Raw genomic sequence first — 22,380 nt, 5'->3', positions numbered from 1 at the left:
TTTCACGGCGATTGCTGACGTAATTGCAGGTTGGGATGAAACAAGGAGATCAACAGTGCTTGTTGTCATATACTTTAACACACTATCACGGTGTGTGCAGAAAACATGAAAGTTAATTAAAAGAGAAACACTCCAAAACTGTTTACATCGAGCACACTTTATCTCCCATCTGTGAACTGGATAATGACATGCAGCCCACAAGCACCCTCTAGTGGCGAGTGACTATAGACAGCCTTAACGTCTGCTGGCTTGATTTCAGAACACATTTATCCTTACATTAATTAACAATCGATAAGCTAACTCAAATTATAAAAGACAATTAATAAATTTTCGATCAATCATCAACATCCTTATTCAATGAAGCTTTGTACAAAGCACCACCCACACAGAGGTCACCGCCAAACCAAGCAACTTCCTATTGGTTAATATGGCGATTTTGCCAACTTGAACGAGGCGAAATAGACCTTTTCATACTCCGTGTTTTGGAATGCAGAAGTAAACGTTGGCGGAGTAAACTACGACAGAGAACAATGGGATATCACACCAAATATTATTTTCACTAACCCATTTGCTAAAAGACCAAAAGAAAAAATCCACACACGTTTTAATGACTTTCCAGAAGCCGAAAATAATAAAGAGTGATGGACTAAGACAGTAAAACTTATTTACTGTCACTCTCTCACAAGCTGTAATTTGTTTTTAAAACTAATTCCAGGGTAATATAACACAAAAAATAATGTTAAAAACATGCACTTAATATTGAAAAATTTATAATATAACAATAATTGAGATGTATGCTGCTAAATAAGGTAGAAACGCGTCACAGTCTGTGAAAAAGGTCTTCGACACTGGAAGTCAATTGCACAAAATTCACGATCGAGTGGATTCTAATAGAGACGACTACATTTCGCCTGCAAAATTTCGCCATGCGAAGGTGTGTGTGATCGTGCCTATAGTCCGTTGATGCGCCACATCTTATGCGGTTTTTCCTGCCACCATTGTAGCATTTTAATATGCTGTATGTCAAGTAAAAATTCTCAACTTTGTACCATTCCGTTCTGCTCCATTTAACCGTTTTTAAACTCAAGAATGTACCTTATGTAAACAGCTTATTCGGGTCAAGAACTGCCCATTTTGATAGGTAGAAACCATCTGACTGGCAAGTAAAATGACCAGTCAGAGGTAGTTTTGCTTTTGAGGGACATTCAAGGGCAGATAAATCTGAATTGATGATCGAACAATAACAGACCACTGAAAAATAAAGTAATTGAAATAATGGACCAGAAGTCTTTGCAAACGGTTGTATGGACTATGTCAGAACAAAACAGTGAAAACCATGTAGATATTGTGCTCAGAAATTCAGTTTATCTAAAAGTAATAAGTACAGATTATTTTACATTATTTGGAAGACAAACTACTAGGTGTGTATAACACAGCTCTAGATCTATTTAGGTCTAAAATTGACAAGATACCAGGGTCAGAAATTAAGAGCGGCTAAGGGCAAAGATTCCACCAAAAATGCCCCTAAAATTCAAACTGTGATGCCAATAATTGCCGTTGTAATTAACTCTTGTGTTTATATTCTTCTGATATAGTTTTAATATTCTATTATAGTCCTAGTTATACATATTATGGCATAAACAAGAGTTTGATTAAATTATTAATCAAAAGGTAATCTATTTTCAATCTTGAGAATATGTATTAATGAATGGATTAAACTGACTTATTTGACAAAAAAAATGAGACAGTTTGTTTCAAATTGTTAGAACAAAAAGTCTCCCATAAAAGGTAAAAACAAAATACCCTCAAAAATCAAATCCTGGGGGCAAATATTGCCCCTTAATGTAAAAGTTCATTTCTGAAACTGCAAGACACCATGCATGTAAAAACCATCTACAAAAACACAGTGATATTATAAAGGAGAGCTGTGGTATACTAAAGAGGGACGCATTACCTTCTGTTGACATATGATCCTTCCAGGGAAGAGCACAATTACAGAAACACATAGGCATTCAAGTTTTCCTCTGGAAGACACTCAAACTGCCAAACCTGATCAGATGTGGTTTGAAGACCATAATGCAGCATAAAGCAGGGACAATGCCAGCTTTATTTTTGTAACATAAATTCTCTCCAGTGACAGATTTCCTTTGGTAATGTAATAGAACAAACAGATGCTTTCAGGCAGGGACTGGCACAGAGAGAGGGGGGAACTCAAAGTGGGGTACTGACCTGGTTCTGGGGCAAGGGTGGCTGGGGCTGGCCATCCGGAGCCTGGCCCTGACCGTCATTCCCTCCCACAGGGGAGCCACGGGTCGTGGCTGTCATACTCGACACGGGGCAGATCTTTGCAATCTTGTCTGCTTATGTAGCTGGCACACCAGAAAAAATTAGTGTCTCCTCAGGAGCGACGGAGAACCGGCACACTTCTGAAAGTGAAAGCACCACCTGGGGGACTGGATATGTTGCAGAGACCATTGCATAACCTGAAAAATAAATATATATATGGCATCAATATCTTAATTCAGCAGGATTCCTGCACTTTTTGACCAATGACTTTGCCAGTGGTTTGTGATTATTGGATAGGGATTGCGATCAGTTATTTTATAAAGAATGTACACATGAGCAATATCTAGCCCAATTTATTATAGAGCAGCTGAGCATAAATATAATTTTTTTTATTTACTTCAGAAATTCCAATTACTTTTTCAGGCCTAGAAATTACAAATTTAAAAGTCCCAGATTTTTCCAGGTTTTTCAAGACTGTGGGAACAATTTAAGATAACTATTGTAGTTTAATGAAGACAAAACATAAAACATTTCCTTACGAGGGTAACTTTTGACCTGATCAACCTTTTTTATTAGCTTGATATTATTACAGATGTACCACAAAGGAAGGTAAAGGCTAAGCAAAACTATTACACAACGGGTTAATGTGTAGCAATTTACGTTGTCTTTAGCCAACATACTTAAAGCGACAGTTCTCCAAAAAATTTACTCACACCATCCCAGATATTTATGACTTTCTTCTGCAGAAAACAAACACATTTTTTTTTTACAACAAAAATAATATGTCAACTCTGTAGGTCCATACAATGCAAGTGAATGTTGACCTTGAAACTCCAAAATGCACATAAAGTCAGCAAGAACAGTAATCCATACAACACCCGTGTTTAAATCTATATCTTCAGAAGCAATATGATAGGTGTGGGTGAGAAAGAGTTCAATATTTAATTGCTTTTTATTATAAATTCTCCACCCTGCCTAGTAGGTAGTGATATACATAAAGAATGTGAATCAACAAAAACAAATAAAAAGAAGAATGTGAAAGAGGAGACTGATAGTAAAAGGATTTCAACTGATATGTTTCATAACCACACTTTTTGTTTAGCTTCTGAAGATATGGATTACTTCTATGCTGCTTTTATGTGCTTTTGGCACTTAAACATTTTGGTACCCATTTACTTGCATTGTGAGAACCTAGAGATATTCTTCTAAAAATATGTGTGTTCAGCAGAAGAAAGTCAAACACATCAGGGATAACATGAGGGTGAGTAAATTAGAGAATTTTCATTTTTGGGTGAACTACTCTTTTGAATGCTTAAATCACCTTTTTGGAAACATGCTGCTGAGTAGAACAGAGGAAAGCAATGATTATGTACAGAGGTTGGAGCATTCAAATGAATAAAGCATGTCAGTGTAATGTAGCCTAATAAAATTCTACACAATGTTGTTTTTGTTTTTTATGCATTTAGAGCAAATGATTCTGTGGATGTTTGATTTGTAGTGATAATACATTTTCACTGGCTACAAGAAAATGAAAAATGAACAAAGCCTACATATATCAAATTTCTAATTCATTTCAGCCAACATAAAGAAACACTGACATTTAATTTAGACAAGAACAAAAGTGTGTTACTTTAATTTGTATATAATATAAAATCTTGATTTTATGCATCAATATTATAAATTATATTTAAACATCTAAAGCCTAACCTTTTTAAGGAATATGTATTATGACAAATTAATTCTTAAATATATATATTTTTGTATTTAGAAATAAGTTTGAGTAAACATGTTGGACAATGGGTCCTATAAGGTCCTGTCTAAGAAAAGTAACTATTCTCCAATATCTGTTCTCTCTAATATCAGAGTAATCCTGAAAAACCTGCAATCACTATGCAACAACAAAATAACTAAGAGGTATCCAACCACTCAGAAGAACTCACAGCAAAGAAGTTGCATACAGACTAAAATGTATAGATTAACTTGAACAGATAATGGGAATAAATAAATATCACTAGCACATAATGGGCGTTTCCAATTCAACCAAAATAAATGCTAATCGAAATTCTCCAAAAATCAGAAAAGTGTATTAGAGATGAAAATAGGCGATAGTTACTGGCTCAAAAAACCTAGCGATCTGCTAACATAGGATGCTTTGACGCCCATAAATGGTGTGTATATATAGGTAGCTTGCTTAAGATTTGACACCCAGCCGGTTTCAACGTTCCAAACGTGCTTTCGGTGCCCAAAAACGCCGTCTCAATGGTCAGCACAGTTGGTTTTCAAACAGCCATTCTATGTATTGGGCCTAGTTTGACACTGTGGTGGTTTAGGCCCGTTTCCTCTTCCAATCACAATCTGAGAAACAACAGGGTTTTCTGTGTCGCCAACCAAATCGAAGCACTGATTACAGCTCTGAGACATCAGAAGACACCGTCTTTATATCTAAAGTCCGAAGTTATAACATAAAAAAATAATAGCGAAAGTGAATGTAAATACAGCAGCTAAACCCAGCCTCACAGGCTAACATGCTAACAGCTGGACTCCAGCAAAACACAACCAGCTCGTGACATTGAATTTAAAGCTATTAGCACACCAAAACACCCCTTTTAAATATCTTACAGACCAATTTTATACTTAACAGCCTGATAAAAACTAAAGAAATAAACAAGTGTCAAAACAACCGTCCTGTCCACCTCAAAACCACTTGTTTCGGGTTTAGCCACGAATCAACCGCTTCAAACTGATCTGATGTTATCTTTAGATGCAATTTACTTTAAATCGGCTCATTTAGAATGGCTGAGCTGATGAAGTGGTAGGCAACTGTAACGATATAAGCGGTGATACGTCGAGACGTCCTGAAATTCATTAACGGAGCTGTGCAAGCTAAGCTAAGTGGGCACTGACTTGCAAATCATCTGATATTAGCCGCTAGCCTCGTATAGCATCACACACAAACCCACTTACCGAGAATCAAACTGGACCTTTCCTCCATACGACACCGGATCGGATCATGTAAGTGCTGTTTAATAATCACAAAGTCGTGTGCATGTGCCTGGCTGTCTCGATTATAAATAACACGACTGTGTTGCGATCAGATCATTGGTTTATTGTCTGCTGTTGGGTGTTTTTCCTGCGTCACCACCAGCATCGACTGCAGCTGGCCCCCCTCCCTCAAACTGTCTCCAGCCGCACTCTCTCTCTCCTGTGTCAGACTGTTAAAAACCCGTCACCGTGCTACGGGTGGAAGTAAATGAGAAGTATATCCGTGCACTAACCGCTTGGACGTGAGACTCAGCTGAGCATGCGTGGTTGGGAGGCACAGTTCGCCTACCTGACACCTGATTTTGTGATAACAGACACCATGCACACACTTATTGCACACTCACTCTGAGCCAAGATAAGTAGTGCACTAAACTGAGCAGTCAACATGGGAGGTTTTATGGGAAAACCGGATGCATATGACATGTTATGTTTGGTGCTGTACAGAAAAGCTAATGTTTTGCATGAAAATCAATCAGCAACAACAAGTTCAATGTGGAGCAGGAGATAAATTGATTAGTCGGAAGCTGGCTGACTTCACAAATTCAAAGGGAAAAATGTAAACAGGGAGATCACATACAACACTCAGCAAATAAAATTCATAAAAAAGTATACAGAGCCTTTAATACATAACTAACCTGCTAGTTTGCCAGTAATTTTGGACAGACTGCTTTATCATGCAAAGGCAACATAAACATTTCTCAGAATCAACACGATAGGGGGAATGTTGTCCTGGCTCTGTGGCAATTGGGGCCCACCTAGGTCCTCTATTGTATTGGATTCTCATTATCTTTAGGGAAGGGGAAATTTTGTCCCAGGCCCAATGAATTTAAGTGACAGCACTGAATGGCTATGCTTGAAAAAGAGCTTACTACCTCTGAATACAACAGTATACTATAGACATTATTCCACAATAAAAATGAACCCACATTGACTCCATTGTGAAAAAGGCCCAGCGAAGTTTGTACTTCCTTCACCAGTTGAGGAAGTTCAACCTGCCACAGGCGCTGATGATACAATTCTACTCAGCAGTCACTGAGTCAGTCCTCTGCACTTCAGTATACTGGTCAGTAACAAAGTCTTTGATACCGTGAGTCTTGAGTTTATGTTTAGATGTATTGAATACTTTGGAGAATACTTCCAAAAAGCTATTAAAACTATGTACAATGGATGTAATAGTTCAGTCAAATTAACAACAGGCACATAGATTTGAGGTTAATCGAGGTACTGTATACAGCAGTGTAGCCCATTATCTCCATTCTTGTTTTTATTAGTTACTCAACTTATGGCCCTACACATAACAAGAGCAGAATTTGAAGGTATTAGCATATTAGGAAGGGTATTTAAATTGTGCCAATTTAATGAGTTTTCTTCAGTATCAGGTCTAAAAATTAATATGAATAAATCTGTGCTATTTTCACTTAAAACATGTGATTTAACATAATTAACTGGTATTCCCATTAAGCATACAGTCACATATTTAGGAGTTATAATAGATAAAGATGAGAATGAACACAGTGTGCTTAACTTCAGACCTATAATTAACTAAAAGGAGATTTAATGTATGGCTTCAAAGAGATTTATCTCTTACTGTCTAAAGCTGAAAGGATATCAAGATCTGTTTATGTGTCTTTAGCTTTAGATATGCCATCTAGTGTATACAAGGAATTACACAACATGTTATTTAATTTTCTATGGAGAATCTGACAACATTATTTGAGAAAGGACATTTTATGTAAGCAAAAGAGTAAAGGTGGGTTATCTGTGCTCATCTTTGAAACCTTGAATAATACATTTAAGGTTAATTGGTTAATTAAATTCATGAAAGAATAGGACAGCATGTGGTACACATTTCCAAAGAATGTGTTTACTATGTTGGGTGACATAGATCTTTTGTTGAGATGTGATTCTAAAATTAGCTAAGTTTCACAAACAAGCTTTATTAACTTGGATGCTGGTGTTTAAGCACAATTTTTCCCCAAATAAATATATTATTTGGAATAATAGAAGTATTCAATATAAAAATCTCTCTTCTATAAAAGTTGGTATGAAAATAATATTGTGTTAGTTAGAAACTTTTTAATTAAAACTGTAATTTGTTAACTTGTAGTGAATTCTTGGATACATTTGGGTTTCCAGTTACACCAAAAGAGTATGCTGTTGTGTTTGACGCCATACCTCAGCAGGTTAAACATTTTGTAAGAGCTTGTGGAAGTGATATTTCTGAGACAATATATGTTAAAGACAGCATGTTTATAGGAGATATTGATATCCCTAAACACCATTGTACTAATAAACATATTCGAAATATTATAATAGTTGAAACGGCTACTCATAAAAGTTATTTGTGGAACAATGTATATAGAAATTTAAACTGGACTAAAGCTTGGAATATTTGTGAAAATTATTGTTTAAATAATGAAGTAAAAGAGGTTAAATTAAAAGTTTTACATTGTATATATACAGCTAAATGTTTATTAGAGAGATTTCATTTGGATGTTTATTATTCCTGTGATTTTTGCTCAACAAAACAATTATCTATTGTTCATATTTTTTTGAAATTGTGTATACTTTAAGATTTCTTGGGTGGATATGGAAAATTTTATCAGAAGGAAATAAAATTATATTCAAGCTAAATAATTTTGATTATATATATATATATATATATATATATTATTCCAATGAAAATAATAATTGTATTTTTCTTGTACAACTTTTTATTATGTTCGGGAAGTTCCACATACATAAGAAGAAATGGTCAGTCCAAGCCAAATTTCATTCATTTTCTCCAGGACCTCAAGATCTACAGCACCTGTTTGGAGAATATTGTCAACAAAATAGACTTGTAGTATTTTTCGTGGCTACTTTTTTTGTTGTTTTTACTAAGGAATTAAAGTTCTGTGCACTCTGGTATATTTCTGATTGTATATCATGTTCTGACAATTTCCCACACAGTGTAATGACACGTTTCCACCTTAGGCCTATTAAGCAGCGTAAATTTCGCAATTTTTTTATATTATACATTTTTAAAATATTAAGTGTAAATTTATAACATTATGCTTATTATACCCTGGAATTACATATAAAAAAATGAATTACCACAGGTTCTGCAAGGGTAACAGTAAATTTGGCATCTTCTCCATCTGACTGTCTTAATCCACTGCTCTTTTTTTTTCTCTCGCTCTTCTGAAAAGACATTCAAACGTAATAGTGGATTTTTTCTTTTGCTCTTGGAGCAAATGGGTAAGTGAAAATTTGCAGTGGTCTCATTCACTCCCATACGTCGCTGTCGAAGTTTACCATGCAAACGTTTACTTCCGCGTTCCAAAACACGGAGTGTGAAAAAGTTACTTTTATCACGCGAGTTTATATCACGTAATTTATACTTTTAATTTTTGCATTTGCAGTGGCATTTCTCGTCATTGTATCTTTACAAATATAGGGCCTATCATTAGCACAATTAAGTTAAATAGTATAAAACCGTACTATACGGACATATAACGTTTGATTTAAAACAGTGAACGTATTTTACGCTCGGATGCGCTTTCATTGCCGTCGAACGTAAGGAACCAACTGGAAATTCCAACCACTTCGTTAAAACATCGGCGGTGTCCAAGCATTCAATCAACTGACTTATGCCTAATATATAGAATTTATATATTAAAAAAATAAATGAAAATAAATGTGAAGACTCTGACGGCTGTAATAGGCTGTCAGTGCATAGAATGACTTATTAAATAATATTTCCCAACATGTTAGTGCAGTGAGTGGAAGTTTTAGACGGTCCCTTATGTATGACAAGGCAATGAAAGCACACCTGAGCGTTGGTGCCTGGCTTTATTCTGTAGCTACAACAAACGTTGACTGTTTAAGTCAAATGTTTTATGCCCGTATAGCAGACATTGGCAGCTTCCAGCCCGCGGAAGTCTTATGCTTGAAAACCTGAAATAATTTTATAAGACAAATACTAATTGTGCCTACGTAAGAATGTAAATTCTGTTTTCTGATTGAGGAGTTGGAATATGAAGAGAAAAAAAAAGCAGCCAACAAGTGCACAGCACACAAGAGAACTCCATCAACTGGCCTACTGTTTAAAAAGCGTCTCAAATGGCACCTCATGAGGCTGGTTTAGAGAATGCTCAAAGTGAGCAGAGCTGTAATCTAGACAAAGGTTAGGTATTTTGAAGAATCTAAAGTATAATGAAGTTTTGGTCTTTACATAATTCCCATACGTTCATTTATTTCATTTGTTTTGACTGTACTGCTATTATTATAAACATTGTACTTGAAATGTTTTAAAGGATAAATACCATATACTGATTTCCAGTGATTAGCCAACAACTGAAATTAAGACTGATTAAATATATTAGTTCTTTAGTTCACATATTGACACAAAGCTATTTTAAAAACCTTATATAGTAAACTTACTAAATTTGGCAACAAGAAGGAAGATCTTGGTGAAATATCTTTCCTAATATTACGCATGGTAATATTTACCTTTTGCATAACAGAAGATTAAGAGGTAGTATTGAATATTAATGTAAGGTAATGAGAAGTGTTTTTGTTTCCTGTGTTGTTTTGTTTTTTGTTTGTTTGTTCTTGTTTTGTTCTTTCTGTTACGTGGAAATGCATATGTATATGTGTAAAATTAAAATGTAATAATTTTTTTTTATTACAAGTGCAGTACATTCCAACGGTCATAACTAATCTTTCTAATGTAGCACCAGAGGGCGCAGGGACTCAATAGATTTAGAGTGAATTCAATTTTGTGTTATTTATTATATATTTATTGTTTGCTGAGCAACAAAGCTCGCACTTAACTCTAAAGAGGTTTTTGTATTCTGGGGGATGCAAACATTTACAAGGCTGGGGAGAGGAGGAATAACTGACTATGTAACATTTTTGTGAAAAGTAATGAAAAGGGGGTCTCTGCAAATACTGAGGATATGCAACTTTGTATATAAAGTCATGCATCAACTCACAATCTTTATTTAAAATTAAAACGGCAGCATTTTTTGAGAAGGCAGCTGATCACGAGGCAAACACTCCTATCTTTTCAATGTTATTTTCATGATTTCTAAAAGCTATAAAATTGAAAATAAAAACTATTTTTAGAAAAAAACTAATTGAAATGTATTTGTCCTATTGTAAAAAAATAAAAATGAAAATAGTAATGAATTAATTTTCAGAGGCATATTTATATGCTTGCACGTTTAACCCCAGAATGAATTATATTTTGCTTTTGGAGTCAGTTAATTTATAGAAGTTTGAAGATCTTTATCTGTACACTGTATAAGAGTTGCTTTGAAAAATACACAAAGGCCTATCAGTTTATTAAAAAGTAAAATACTAAATTAAACAATGTTATAAACTAGTAGGTTATGTGATGTTCTCTACTAAAGTAACATATGTTTAGAACACTGTTAAGGACAAAAAGGACCCCAATAGAAGACAGACAGACACACACACACACACACACACAACACACACACACAGAAATTCAGTCTAATCCCGTGCACTAACATTGTTACGAGATAAGCTACAACCACTCTCTGGTTCTGAGTCATTTTATTCAGGTCAGCAGTACATATACACAAAATAATTTGCTTTAATAAGCATCATTATTTTTCCTTAAAACTTTACATTTGCGACAGGATTCCAGTGAATGAACCGGTACATGAACATAGAGTTAAGCTGTGGACATCTTCTTGCATTTTTTTTTAATTATTATTTTTAGATCATTTAAAACAATAACATCTCATTTTAGTGTAGTTAATGGGGCTTTAAAGCAAACTACAATCTTCATATCTGCCTGTTTCTGAGGCACAACTGCATATAACAACTACAGAACAAGGAAAGATGTTTCATTACTAGAACATCTCCAATGTTTATTTTTAGGCACTTCAACCATACGGTTCTAAAAATGTACCCAGAAAAGGTGGCATACAAGTGGTAACACTTGAAACAAACTATAATTGCCAGATCAGGTTGATTCTAAAATGAAAGCCACAGCATAAAGACTTAATTGAGGTCCCACAATTGACAAATGGAATGGATGAAGAACAGGAACTTGAATCCCAAACATTCCCATAGGTACATAAATACAATGTACATTACTATACCTTTGCTGTAAACATTTAGAGAGTATCCACTCTACACAAAGTAAAAGGAAGGAGACATTCAATATTCACATAAAAATAGTTCATTTTCAGAACTCAGATCAACATAAGATGCATCTTGACTTCATTTAAAGTGTGGAAAATAGAGTAAAATATGAGACAAGAAAGCAAGAGGAAGTCCTATAAACATCATTTTCTTATAGATAAAACAAAGTAAAAAAAGGATGTTTATCATTCCCACAATGAGCCATATAGAAAAAAACTGGAGGAGGTCAGGTAATGGAGGCAAAATACTGGCAAGAAAATGTAAGGAAAGAGATGACGGACAGCCCTACATACAAATTACAAACTTCATAGACAAAGCAACAAACACATTATCTGTTACTGCTATTGAATCCAAAATGAAGTTTAAATTGGGTCATTCAGCCAAGTAATGGTATGCACAGAATGGAATGCTCAATTAAAACAAGGATGACATACATTCACCATGTGTAATACTATGAAAGCTCATAACATTGACTTGACATGCATTAAAATCATAGCAAGAAAATTTACAGGTCCCTGTATGCATTTAATATGTAGTCTATCACACTACAATGAAATCTGTTTGCACTTTTGTGTTAAAATAGAAACCAATGTAGGCCCGGCACCAAATATAAGATATAAGCTTTAATCCTATAGTGGACATAGGGTTCTCAGGAAGGGCCGTGTATTTGGGGGATGGCGACCAGGGTGAGCCAAGCTCATTATTTGTCTTTGGTGCCAGGCCTGAACCAATGACATAAATTACATAAGCAATCTCATGATCGGAGCGAAACATTTCAGGATTTGGAGTTTCCCCAAGACATCGTTTTTATGGATCACCTAACTGTCCATTCCATCGAGGAACTCTCCTTCAATGATGTGCTCTAGTTGTTTCATGACACTTTCACTGCTTGATGGCATGGAGGGGCTAGAAGAGCCATTAAAAGAGCAGCAGAGAGTCTTGAAGAATGGAACAAGATCCACAATCGAGGTGATGGAATGCAGCGTGAGCAGAGGGAACTCGACACGGTCTGTGCTTGGCTCTCCTACAACTCCTTCCATTCCATTCAACTCCTGTACACACAGGAACAAGAGATTAAGACTGATGAGCCAAAACCTTATGACCATCATCATAGGCACTCTGACTGGTCTGCGGCTACACAGCCCCATATGCAGCAAGGTGCGATGCACTGTGTGTTGTGACACATTCCTCCCCTAACCATCATTACAATTGTCTATGACTTGTGCCACTGTAGACCTTCTGTCGGTTTGGACCAGACAGGATAGCCTTCGTTGCCCAACCCCCTGTAACCGGTATGTGGTTTGTCCCTCCTCAAACCACTGCTGACCAGGAGCACCCCACAAGCCTTGCAGTTTCAGAGATGCTTTAAACCAGTCCTCTGGTCATAATTTTCCCCTTGTCAAAGTCGCTCAGTTGTTTTGTGCCCTTTTCTCCTTTTCTCCAGCAAACTGACTACAAGAACTGTTTGTTCACCTAAACTACCTTGACCTTGACATGTGGCCTTGTTTGGAGATGATCAACGTTTATCTGTGATGTGTGAAGAGCATCTTTACTCATTCAACGGTGCCGATTCAAATAAATAATCTACTTAACATTCAAGGGGAAGTTTTATAAAAAAATTTTAAAGGTGAAGTGTGTCATTTTTGCACCACTAGCGGCATTAAACAGAATTGCAAAGATAATGACCAAACGGATTTCCCTAAACAGACCTCTCATCTGTTTTTTTGTAAAACTGGTACTCCTGCCCCAAACTCACAACATTGTTTGAGGCAGAAGTTGACATCAGGTTGTTCAAATGTTTTGATTCCGGTTGTATCCCGCATGTGTCACTTCTCACGTGAACATGCAATGCACATGCGTTTAGCGCGAGGGCGCGTGCACGAGTTTCTCTCATGAACATGCATAGGAGAGCGGGGCAGAAGTGAAGCGATTTGGTGAATAAGGGATGAATTTTGCTTTGTTTCTCACCCAAAATGATTTGGGTGCTTCAGAAGACATTAATCTACTTGAGTCGTATGGATTACTTTTATGCTGTCTTTAAGTCCTTGTTGGAGCTTGAAAGTTTTGGAGCCCATTGTCTTACGCTGTATGGACAAAAGCACATTCATCCTTTAAAAAAATCTTTGTTTGTGTTCTGCTGAAGACAGAAAGTCATACGACTTTAAGATGGTATAAGAGTGAGAAAATTATGAGAAAATTATCATTTTTGGTGACTACACCTTTCATTTCTGAAAAATGACACACTTCAACTTTAGGTCTAGTAACAATTTACAATAAAGTTATATTAATTAACATTAGTTAACTACATTAGTTATCATGAACATACAATGAACAATACTTTTACAGTCAGCATTTATTAATCTTACACTAATATATGCTAATAATGTTTTTTAATTAAAAGTTGTATTAACGCATTATGAAATAAATTAAACATTAAAAATGTTATTTTCTTAAATTAACATTAACCAAGATTAATACTGTAAATGCTTTAAAAGAACGTTGCTCATTGTTAGTTCATGATACCTAATTAATTTACAAATACTAACAAATAGAACATAATTGTAAAGGTCTTCTTCAGTTCAGTTTTTCTAGAAGACTGATTATAGTATAAGCACATTTTGTTTTGAGATCTTACCCCATAGCGATGGTTTATTCCATCCAGTATTCTAACAAGATGAGGTTTACACTCTTGTTCTCCTTCCAACAAAGTGTTTCCAGGCCCATCATAATTGTCAACATCTACCTCGGCAATAAAAGCCCAGCGATACCTACATAAAACAGAGAAATGTAAGGCTATGGAGCAGATCAGGGAACATTTACTGTATGTTGGGAAGGGCAAATGTGATCATAAAAATGACAAGAACTAATTAGGAGTTTCCTATGTGCTGTTGTATATACAGAAGGTTCATGTAATCTCAAACAAAAGGTCCTTTTAAGGAAACAGTATGTAAGAAGCACTTAAAGGAATAGTTTACAAAAAAAAAAAAAAAAAAAAAAAAAAAATTCTGTCATTACTTACTCATCCTAATGTTGTTCTAAAGCTGCACATCTATCGTTCGTCCGTGAAACACAAATGGAGATATTTAGCAAATGTTCGAGACAATGTTTTCCAATGAAAATAGTTTTTTCTTTACTTCCAAGCTACAAATAGAATAAAGGTATATATAGAATAAAGGTAGTCCATATGACTCATGCACTATATTTTAAGAATTTTAAAACCATAAAAATAGTTTTGTATGAGGAACAGACAAAAATTTAAGCTGTTAAACACACAACAGATTTAGAAGACTTGGAATACAGCACACCGGTCATATAGATTACTTTTATGGTACCTTTTGTCTAAGGCTGGGCAATTTATTGTGTATATCTCAATATGTAAATAACCATGTGTTCAGCATGGGCTGAACTATCAGTGAGACTGAGTGAATGTAAGAAGCATGGATGGGATTTTATGGCGGCCACCCTAGCAAATTCAATTACTTTCATCTCGCGTTTGGCATTTTCTAGGCACCTAATATGCTTCTCATCTGACACGCGCAGCTGTGTTTAATGTGAGCATCGCGTGCGCTATCTCAGCAGCACACAAGTGCACGTGAGTCTAGCAGGCTTCCTTATATTTACAGGAGAGCGCAGAGCGGGATCATGCGTGCTAATAAATCATGTTTGACCCAAAATCCCTGAAAAAAACATCTCCACAGAACTGGACGACTCCCAAACAAATCAAGAAAATTAAGAGGAGCTTTTTATTAAAACAGGTGAGACATCTGTGGTGTGGGTTCACAAAAGCCATCACAGAGCAAAAAAATTTAATCTGTAATCTGTGTGGCATGACGATAATCACAAGCAATATGTTTATCTCAAAATGAAGTGCCAAAAGAATATTATGAAAGCCAAAAGATGTCCTCCTATTTTTCAAGAATTATTTATATTTATAAGTGTTTATTTTCGCTAGATTTAAAAGATCTTAAGTTTCTTGAGAATAGATATAATAATGTAAATAATAAAAAATAAAGTTAATAGTAATGATAATAATATTGGCCAACAACTGAAATATGGCATAATATGAAATTTAGCATTATAAGTATTATTTAAAACAGAGTTGTTTTTTTACTTTTACTAATGTCAATTTCCAAATAAAGAGAAAATTATGTAAGAGGAAGTACTTAGAAGTACATAATTCATTGATTTGATTATTTAAAAATATGCATTAAACCATGTTTATTTAATATATTATCACATTTGTATTGATATTTTAAAAACAAATTACTATATCATGATATATATCGTTATCTTGATATAAAAAATATTTTATAATGATGTAAAATATTGTGATATAAGATTTTGGTAATAATCGCCCACCCCTGCTTTTGTCCTTATTTTCTTACTCAGAACAACAGGTGAGTAAATTATGACAGAATTTTCATTCAAATTTAAAACCTGTACATATAGGCTCTTTTGACCAATGGATGTCTGGCCTCTGTCAAACAAAACGTTTACAAGAATCAAAAAGAAATCCATATTATGATCAATTTAAACTGTTCCAATTTATCACTCATATGACAACAGTAAACAAGCAATATCTATGTTCCTCTCAGACAAACATGCATACACTGTTCACAGGCATCTCACATTTGAAACAGAGGCATTTTCTCAGGAGGGAAGGACATAGCAGTGTCCAGGAACTTGCAGGCTGACAGGTACATGTCCAGTTCAGCCTGCGGGAAGCACAGAATACCATTTTTGTCGTGGCCACCCCGAAATTTACTCCTAAAATAGAAAAAAAGAATGTCCATGAAAATGAAGTAGATGGCAAAAGAAATAGCAATACGAGCAGGATGACAATAGAAAAATATTTTTCTGTAAAGCAGGACTCACTTTGAAACTTCTTTATCATCTAGCAGGGTTTTTTCTAGGCGGTTAAAAATGCGTATCTGAAACAAAGAGATAATAAACATCACTCAATATCAATAGATATTCTACTGCTCTAACCCAATCAAAGCAGAGAGAACAGTCAAAGAAACTCAAATATAAACACTCAGTTGTAATTCTTACCAGCTCAGTCACCATGATTGGCCAGAGTGAGGTAAGATGTTGTGGTGAGATCCTCAACAGAACAACCCGGAACATGAGGAACATCTGAGCTGACACAGCTGGGTTCTGTCCCACACGCAGGTTCTCTGTTAGACGCTCTAGAACATAGTTTTAATGTAAGTGTTGGCCGAACACATTCTACATGGTCAAAAGTATGTGGAGATTAGAACACTACACTCATATGTGCTTGTTGAACCTCCATTTAAGCCATTTGCTACTATAACAGCTTTCCTCTAGATGTTGGAACATGGCTGCAGGATTCTCTCCCATTCAGACACAAGCTCTTCGGTAAGGTCAGCCATTGATGTTGGGAGAAATGGCCAGGCTCACAATCTGCATTCCAATTTATCTCAAAAGTGGTCAATGGGGTTCAGGTCTGGGTTTTGTGCAGGAAAAGTTCTTCTATGCCGTGCACACTGCCATTTTCAGAATAGATACTTTCACTCTACTCTATTCCCACTCCACTGCTTGGCTAAAGAGATAGCATGACAGTATCCTTAATTTTATGCATTAAACATCATCTTAGTAATGGATGTAGCTGAAATAGCCAAACCCTTTAACTAGAAGGGGGTGTCCACATACATTTGGCCATGTAGTGTATTACACAAGCATGAAAACCCACTAAAGGACACTGAAACCTATATAGATAGAATAATGAAGAAGGCAGAACTACAGTATAATATGAATATTCGTTTTACACATAGACTGAGTGATACCTTGTATGAGTGGTAAATAGAAGTGGTACTGGTCCTTCTCTCCACTGAACATGGCAAAAGCCTGGCGTTTCAGTAACATGGGCTTCTGCTCAGCACTGTTGAATAGCTTCAAAGAACTGCTCTGCATACCTGTACAACAGGAACCCACACAAAAAAACTAAAAACACTGATCATACAACAAACATCTGCCCGAAAGCCATTTGATTTTTAGGGAAGGGCAAATATATGTACATATACTCACTCATCAAGTCTTTGAACATTGTCTTCTCATGAGTCAGTAGATGGTCTATTATGGATCTCCAACTTAAGTACAAAATGAGAGGCAATATTTTACTATTTTGTTAATAACACATCAGACAAAAAAAATGTCCATTTGGCCAATTAACAAAAGTGTTAACTCTCCAGTTGCAAAATCTACCAACATGGTCTTCTCAATGCACAATACACATTTTTTTGTTTTCTATTTTAAATGATTTAATATCTTAATATATACTTAATATAAAAGTGTTTCCAATCATCTAATTTGCATTTTATATTCTCTCATCAAATTTTACATGAAAAAACACTATGTAAAAGCTTTTTTTATTTTTCCGATAACCCTAGAAAAGCTCATAACGGTGAACTACTACATCAAACCTGAATAAAACTGAATGACATATCAAAGTATCCATCTTACTGGCAAGTACATGAGGTCTCCATTGTGAAAAACATGGGGTCCATAAAGAGTTCCAGCACCTCTTTCTTCCATGCTCGCTTAGTGTATGCATATCCACTTAGACTGCTCAACAACTGGGCACCCGCACAGAAACTAGGCATGTTATAGGCACTGAGACATAGAGAGAGAAACAGTTATTGAAACACCAAAAATGTGGAGGATGTATAAATGAAAACCATCTGACACAATTTTTGAGGTAACAAATAGACAACAGCTTTTGAATAAACAACCAATTCGTATTTAATCATAGAAACAGATGTTGAATTTCAATTTAAGTGCATTTCTGTCATAGATACCTGTGATTTTTTAGATAGGGAAACACGTAATACAGAAGACGGGAAATGAGAGGCACAGCTTTCTCCTTCTCATCACTGCGATACACCATGTCCAAAAGAGGTGCCAGAACCTACAGACATAAGCACAAATGCACACACTGTCTGTCATTTGCATGAACTATAAGTGTGTCTGTGTGTCTAAACATGAAATGAACTAGACGAAATCTGATGCTGATCTGTTGTTATTTGATTGCAAGGGTGTTCTGTCAGTTTATTGCCCATTTTTGTGATGGTTTGTGAAGTCAAAGTTCACCTGCATTAAAGGATAGTTCACCCAAAAATGAAAATTATCTCATGATTTACTCACCCTCATGCCATCCCAGATGTGTTTGACTTTCTTTCATCTGCTGAACAGAAACAAAGATTTTTGGAAAAATATTTCAGCTCTATAGGTCCATACAATGCTAGTGAATGGGTGCCAACATTTTTAAACTCCAAAATCCACATAAAGGGAGCATAAAGTTAATCCATATGACTCCAGTGGTTAGAACCAATATAATGCATTTTATTTTTTATCATAAATTCTCCTCCCTGCCCAGTACGGGGTGATATGCACAAAGAATGTGAATCCCCAAAGAAGAAGGAGAAAGTTAAAGTAAAGGAAAAATTACTTAAATATTGATTTTTAAAATACTGTTTCTCACCCACACCTTTCATATCACTTCAGAAAATCTGTGTTTAAACACTGGAGTCATCTGGAGTACTTTTATGTTGCCCTTATGTGGATTTTGGAACTTTAAAATGTTGGCACCTATTCACTTACATTATATGGACCTTCAGAACTGATGTATTCGTCTAAAAGGCTTTATTTCTGTTCAGCAGATGAAAATTCAAACACATCTGGGATGGCATGAGGGTGAGTAAATGATGAGAGAATTATAATTTTTGGGTGAACTAACCCTTTAACACAAACTGCATAAACCCATTGCACTAACCCATACTGCATTTTACATTTCCCCCAAAAAAATGTGATTACTGTAATGCAAAACATCTAATTCTCATTACTGAAATACAGGAATGAAAATCACAGTTCAGTTTTTTATTAAAAATCAACACATATTCAGTACAAAACAATTACTACGATGTATACTTAAAACTGTTATTTACAAATGTACTTTGCTATTTAAGTTCTATTTTTTTTTTTTAAATAAGACATTTTTGTGCATTACAGTAGGCTGATGACAATTGAGGAAAGGGGGGGGGCTTAAATAATTGTCATGACAATTCATCACAATGCAAAAAACTATTATTAATTGTCCTAGACATAGGCTAAATTATCTTCATGCTAAATAAAACTTATTTTAATTTGGGTCTGAAATATGACCCGTGAGACCACACCCATATTATTAACACAATATTTTTAAAATTTTGTTGCATTTGCAGCCATCAATCAGCCTTTGGAGCCCTTATGTGTGTGTTTTTGCATGTCTCTTACCTCGGCCAGCAGAGCCAGAGCTTGTACACTAAATACAGATGGTGCTGAAGATGACACCATAGTGCTTCCCTGACCTGCAGATTCTGAGAGGAAGGATAGTCAATTTTAATGCTGCCTTGGCCTCCACTGTTCAACAACACACCAACTAACAACACAGCACGATTTACTGGTTTGTCGCCTCAAATTCGAAATGTGCAACACAATAGTAGGCATTTTATCTATACTGTGAGCATATGCTAGTGATTGGTTGTGTTTCAGTGCAGGTTTACCATCAAAGTCATTGCCATCATGGTCATCTTCATCTCCCTGTAGACAGACCTGAGGCTGAGCTTTCACTTCCAGGTTACGACTCAGCCAGCTAGTTTGCTCAAGAGATGAGCCGGCTACAGATCCCACCACCTCTAGTATACGCTGGCTCACTTCCTGTTGAGGGTGCAAATTTATATGTAAACAAACTTTGACAAGTTGATAAAAATATGTTGGTTACACTTTACACTGTTGTTTGTGTTTTCAGCTATTCAGAAAATGAATAATAATACAGAATAATTTTCAAATAATCATAAATAGCTATTACAATTAATGATAATTTATTATGAGTTATCAGTATTAATGTCAATAATGTTGTTGCTGTCTCTCGCTGTACTGGTCTTACCTGCAGTTCTCTGGTATCCCTCTTGTTGTCCATGTTGGGAAGTCTGTTTACACAGTCAATGAGGATGCTGCAACAGTAAAATAAACAGACAGCTCAGTGCTTCAAAAGACTCTTTACTTTGCTATTATGTAACAGAAAACAATGGCTTCATGAAATACAGTATATAAAAGAAAGATAAGTCACCGTTTGTGGATACCATACAAATAATTGGGGAGCCTTAAACTGCCACCTAAAATTGTAGGTGACTTCTCTTATAAACTACATACATTCCAAAATGATTGTTTAGTGTAAAACAAGTTGAAGATTAGCAAACAGGCAGTCAATTCATTAAGTGATGAGCTGTTTTCTCACAGAAGTAGTTTATTCAGCACACTGAAGTATCTCTTCCATAGACCTATTCAAAAAGAACGGCTTCTTGTCTCCTCGACAGTGTCTATGAATTTCTGACCTATTTCTCGAGTCTATGGAATTTATTTAATGTGTAATGTTTTAAAAAAATATATATATATATTTTCTCCCCAATTCGGAATCCCCAATTCCTAATGCACTCTAAGTCCTCATGGTGGCATAGTGACTTGGCTCAATCTGGGTGGCATTGGATGAATCTCAGTTGCCTCCGTGTCTGAGTCAGTCAATCCACGCATCTTATCACTTGGCTTGTTGAGCGCATTACTGCGGAGATGTAGCACGTGTGGAGACCCACGCTATTCTCCGTGGCACCCATGCACAACTCACCAGGTGCCCCATTGAGAGCCAGAACCACACATTATAGCAACCATGAGGAGGTTGCCAATTTGGTTGCTTAGGAGACCTGGCTGGAGTCACTCAGCACACCCTGGATTCGAACTTGTGTCAGCATCAATACTCTGGCCCCCACGCATAGCTGTTTTAAGTTCTAAGTTAAATTGCTTAGACAAGCAATATTACCCCTCTTCTTTATAAAACTGCAGGATTTGAGGTATCATTCATGTCTATAGCACAAATGCTGTGGGTGTTTCTTCAAATCCCAAACCCCAAGTATCAGCTATGTGATCAGAGTGATGTTTGCCATAGCAAGCACAACGAAATGGTTTATTTACCCGAGGAGCAAGAAGTATCCAGGTGGAGCAAGGATGAGCTGGACAGACTCTTTGAGCAGACAGAGGAGAGGACTGATGTTCTCCTGAAGAGTCTGAGCAGACAGACTTAAAAAAAAAAAGTAGGACATTACCATCTAAAACATTCTACTAAAAACATCCACCATGTAGAAGAATACAGTGGGAGCTGGACTCACTGGACTTGTAATTTTATGGTGGATGACATCAGATGATGGAAAATAAGATTAAGTGCACTTTAAATAGAGGATGATGTCAGTGGAAATTGTTACCTCTGAATGTAGACATAGCTGAACTGTAGCATTGGAATGTCAACTAAAGTAGTCCTCTGTTAGTGAAAAAGAGAGTGAACATTAATAAATAATGATTTTCTGTAGTTAAATGTGTGTGTGTTTACTTTGCAATAGTTTGGGCAAAATAGTCCCCAAAAGTTAGCTAAATCTGACAAAAAAAAAATGTTTTGGGGACCTTCTGGGATGACCTCATATGGACAAACAATTCATGAATAAATTTTACATTATTGCAATGTTTTTTATTATTCTAAAAACGCAAAGTCTTTTTGAGGGAGGGCTAGGGTAATTAGTGTTATTTGAAAATAATGGAAATCTATGGTATGTACCCATTTAGATAGCTAAGTAAGCATGTATTTGTGTTATACCTGGTCTCCTTTGATCTGATGGGGCTTCTTCACCACCGCTCTGATGAGCTGCAGTATAGTGTCCGTATTAAGTATGTTTAGTGCCTTCACCAGGTCCACTAAAGTGATTTGAGAATCACTAGCATCAGGCAAAATCTATGCATTCACACACACACACACACACACACACACACACACACACACACACACACACA

At 35.8% G+C, this 22,380-nt stretch overlaps 2 protein-coding genes across 7 annotated transcripts in view; both read right to left on the bottom strand.

Moving 5' to 3' along the window:
- Positions 1–5,472, bottom strand: part of usp9 (ubiquitin specific peptidase 9) — a 54,186-nt gene extending 48,714 nt beyond the window's left edge. For all 6 annotated transcript variants that reach the window (XM_052148871.1, XM_052148874.1, XM_052148873.1 and 3 more), the window contains exons 1-2: positions 5,251–5,472; positions 2,230–2,483 (exon numbers count right to left, since the gene is read on the bottom strand). In XM_052148871.1, coding sequence (XP_052004831.1) covers positions 2,230–2,325 — 96 coding nt within the window. In that variant the 5' untranslated portion in view covers positions 2,326–2,483; positions 5,251–5,472. The remainder of the gene's footprint in view (positions 1–2,229; positions 2,484–5,250) is intronic.
- Positions 5,473–10,883: 5,411 nt separating this feature from the next.
- LOC127658647 (protein dopey-2-like) overlaps positions 10,884–22,380 on the bottom strand; it is a 36,085-nt gene continuing 24,588 nt past the window's right edge. Inside the window, exons 25-39 of the mRNA XM_052148030.1 lie at positions 22,187–22,321; positions 21,801–21,856; positions 21,514–21,618; positions 20,435–20,501; positions 20,052–20,205; positions 19,783–19,865; positions 18,309–18,418; positions 17,974–18,123; positions 17,539–17,600; positions 17,298–17,426; positions 16,543–16,679; positions 16,366–16,421; positions 16,120–16,257; positions 14,126–14,258; positions 10,884–12,542 (exon numbers count right to left, since the gene is read on the bottom strand). Of these exons, the coding sequence (XP_052003990.1) occupies positions 12,309–12,542; positions 14,126–14,258; positions 16,120–16,257; positions 16,366–16,421; positions 16,543–16,679; positions 17,298–17,426; positions 17,539–17,600; positions 17,974–18,123; positions 18,309–18,418; positions 19,783–19,865; positions 20,052–20,205; positions 20,435–20,501; positions 21,514–21,618; positions 21,801–21,856; positions 22,187–22,321 (1,749 nt within the window). The 3' untranslated portion in view covers positions 10,884–12,308. The remainder of the gene's footprint in view (positions 12,543–14,125; positions 14,259–16,119; positions 16,258–16,365; positions 16,422–16,542; positions 16,680–17,297; positions 17,427–17,538; positions 17,601–17,973; positions 18,124–18,308; positions 18,419–19,782; positions 19,866–20,051; positions 20,206–20,434; positions 20,502–21,513; positions 21,619–21,800; positions 21,857–22,186; positions 22,322–22,380) is intronic.

This window comes from Xyrauchen texanus, chromosome 18 (genome assembly GCF_025860055.1).
Source record: "Xyrauchen texanus isolate HMW12.3.18 chromosome 18, RBS_HiC_50CHRs, whole genome shotgun sequence".
In the NCBI taxonomy this organism is placed as follows: Eukaryota; Metazoa; Chordata; class Actinopteri; order Cypriniformes; family Catostomidae; genus Xyrauchen; species Xyrauchen texanus.
This window is presented reverse-complemented; position numbering and strand designations above follow the sequence as displayed.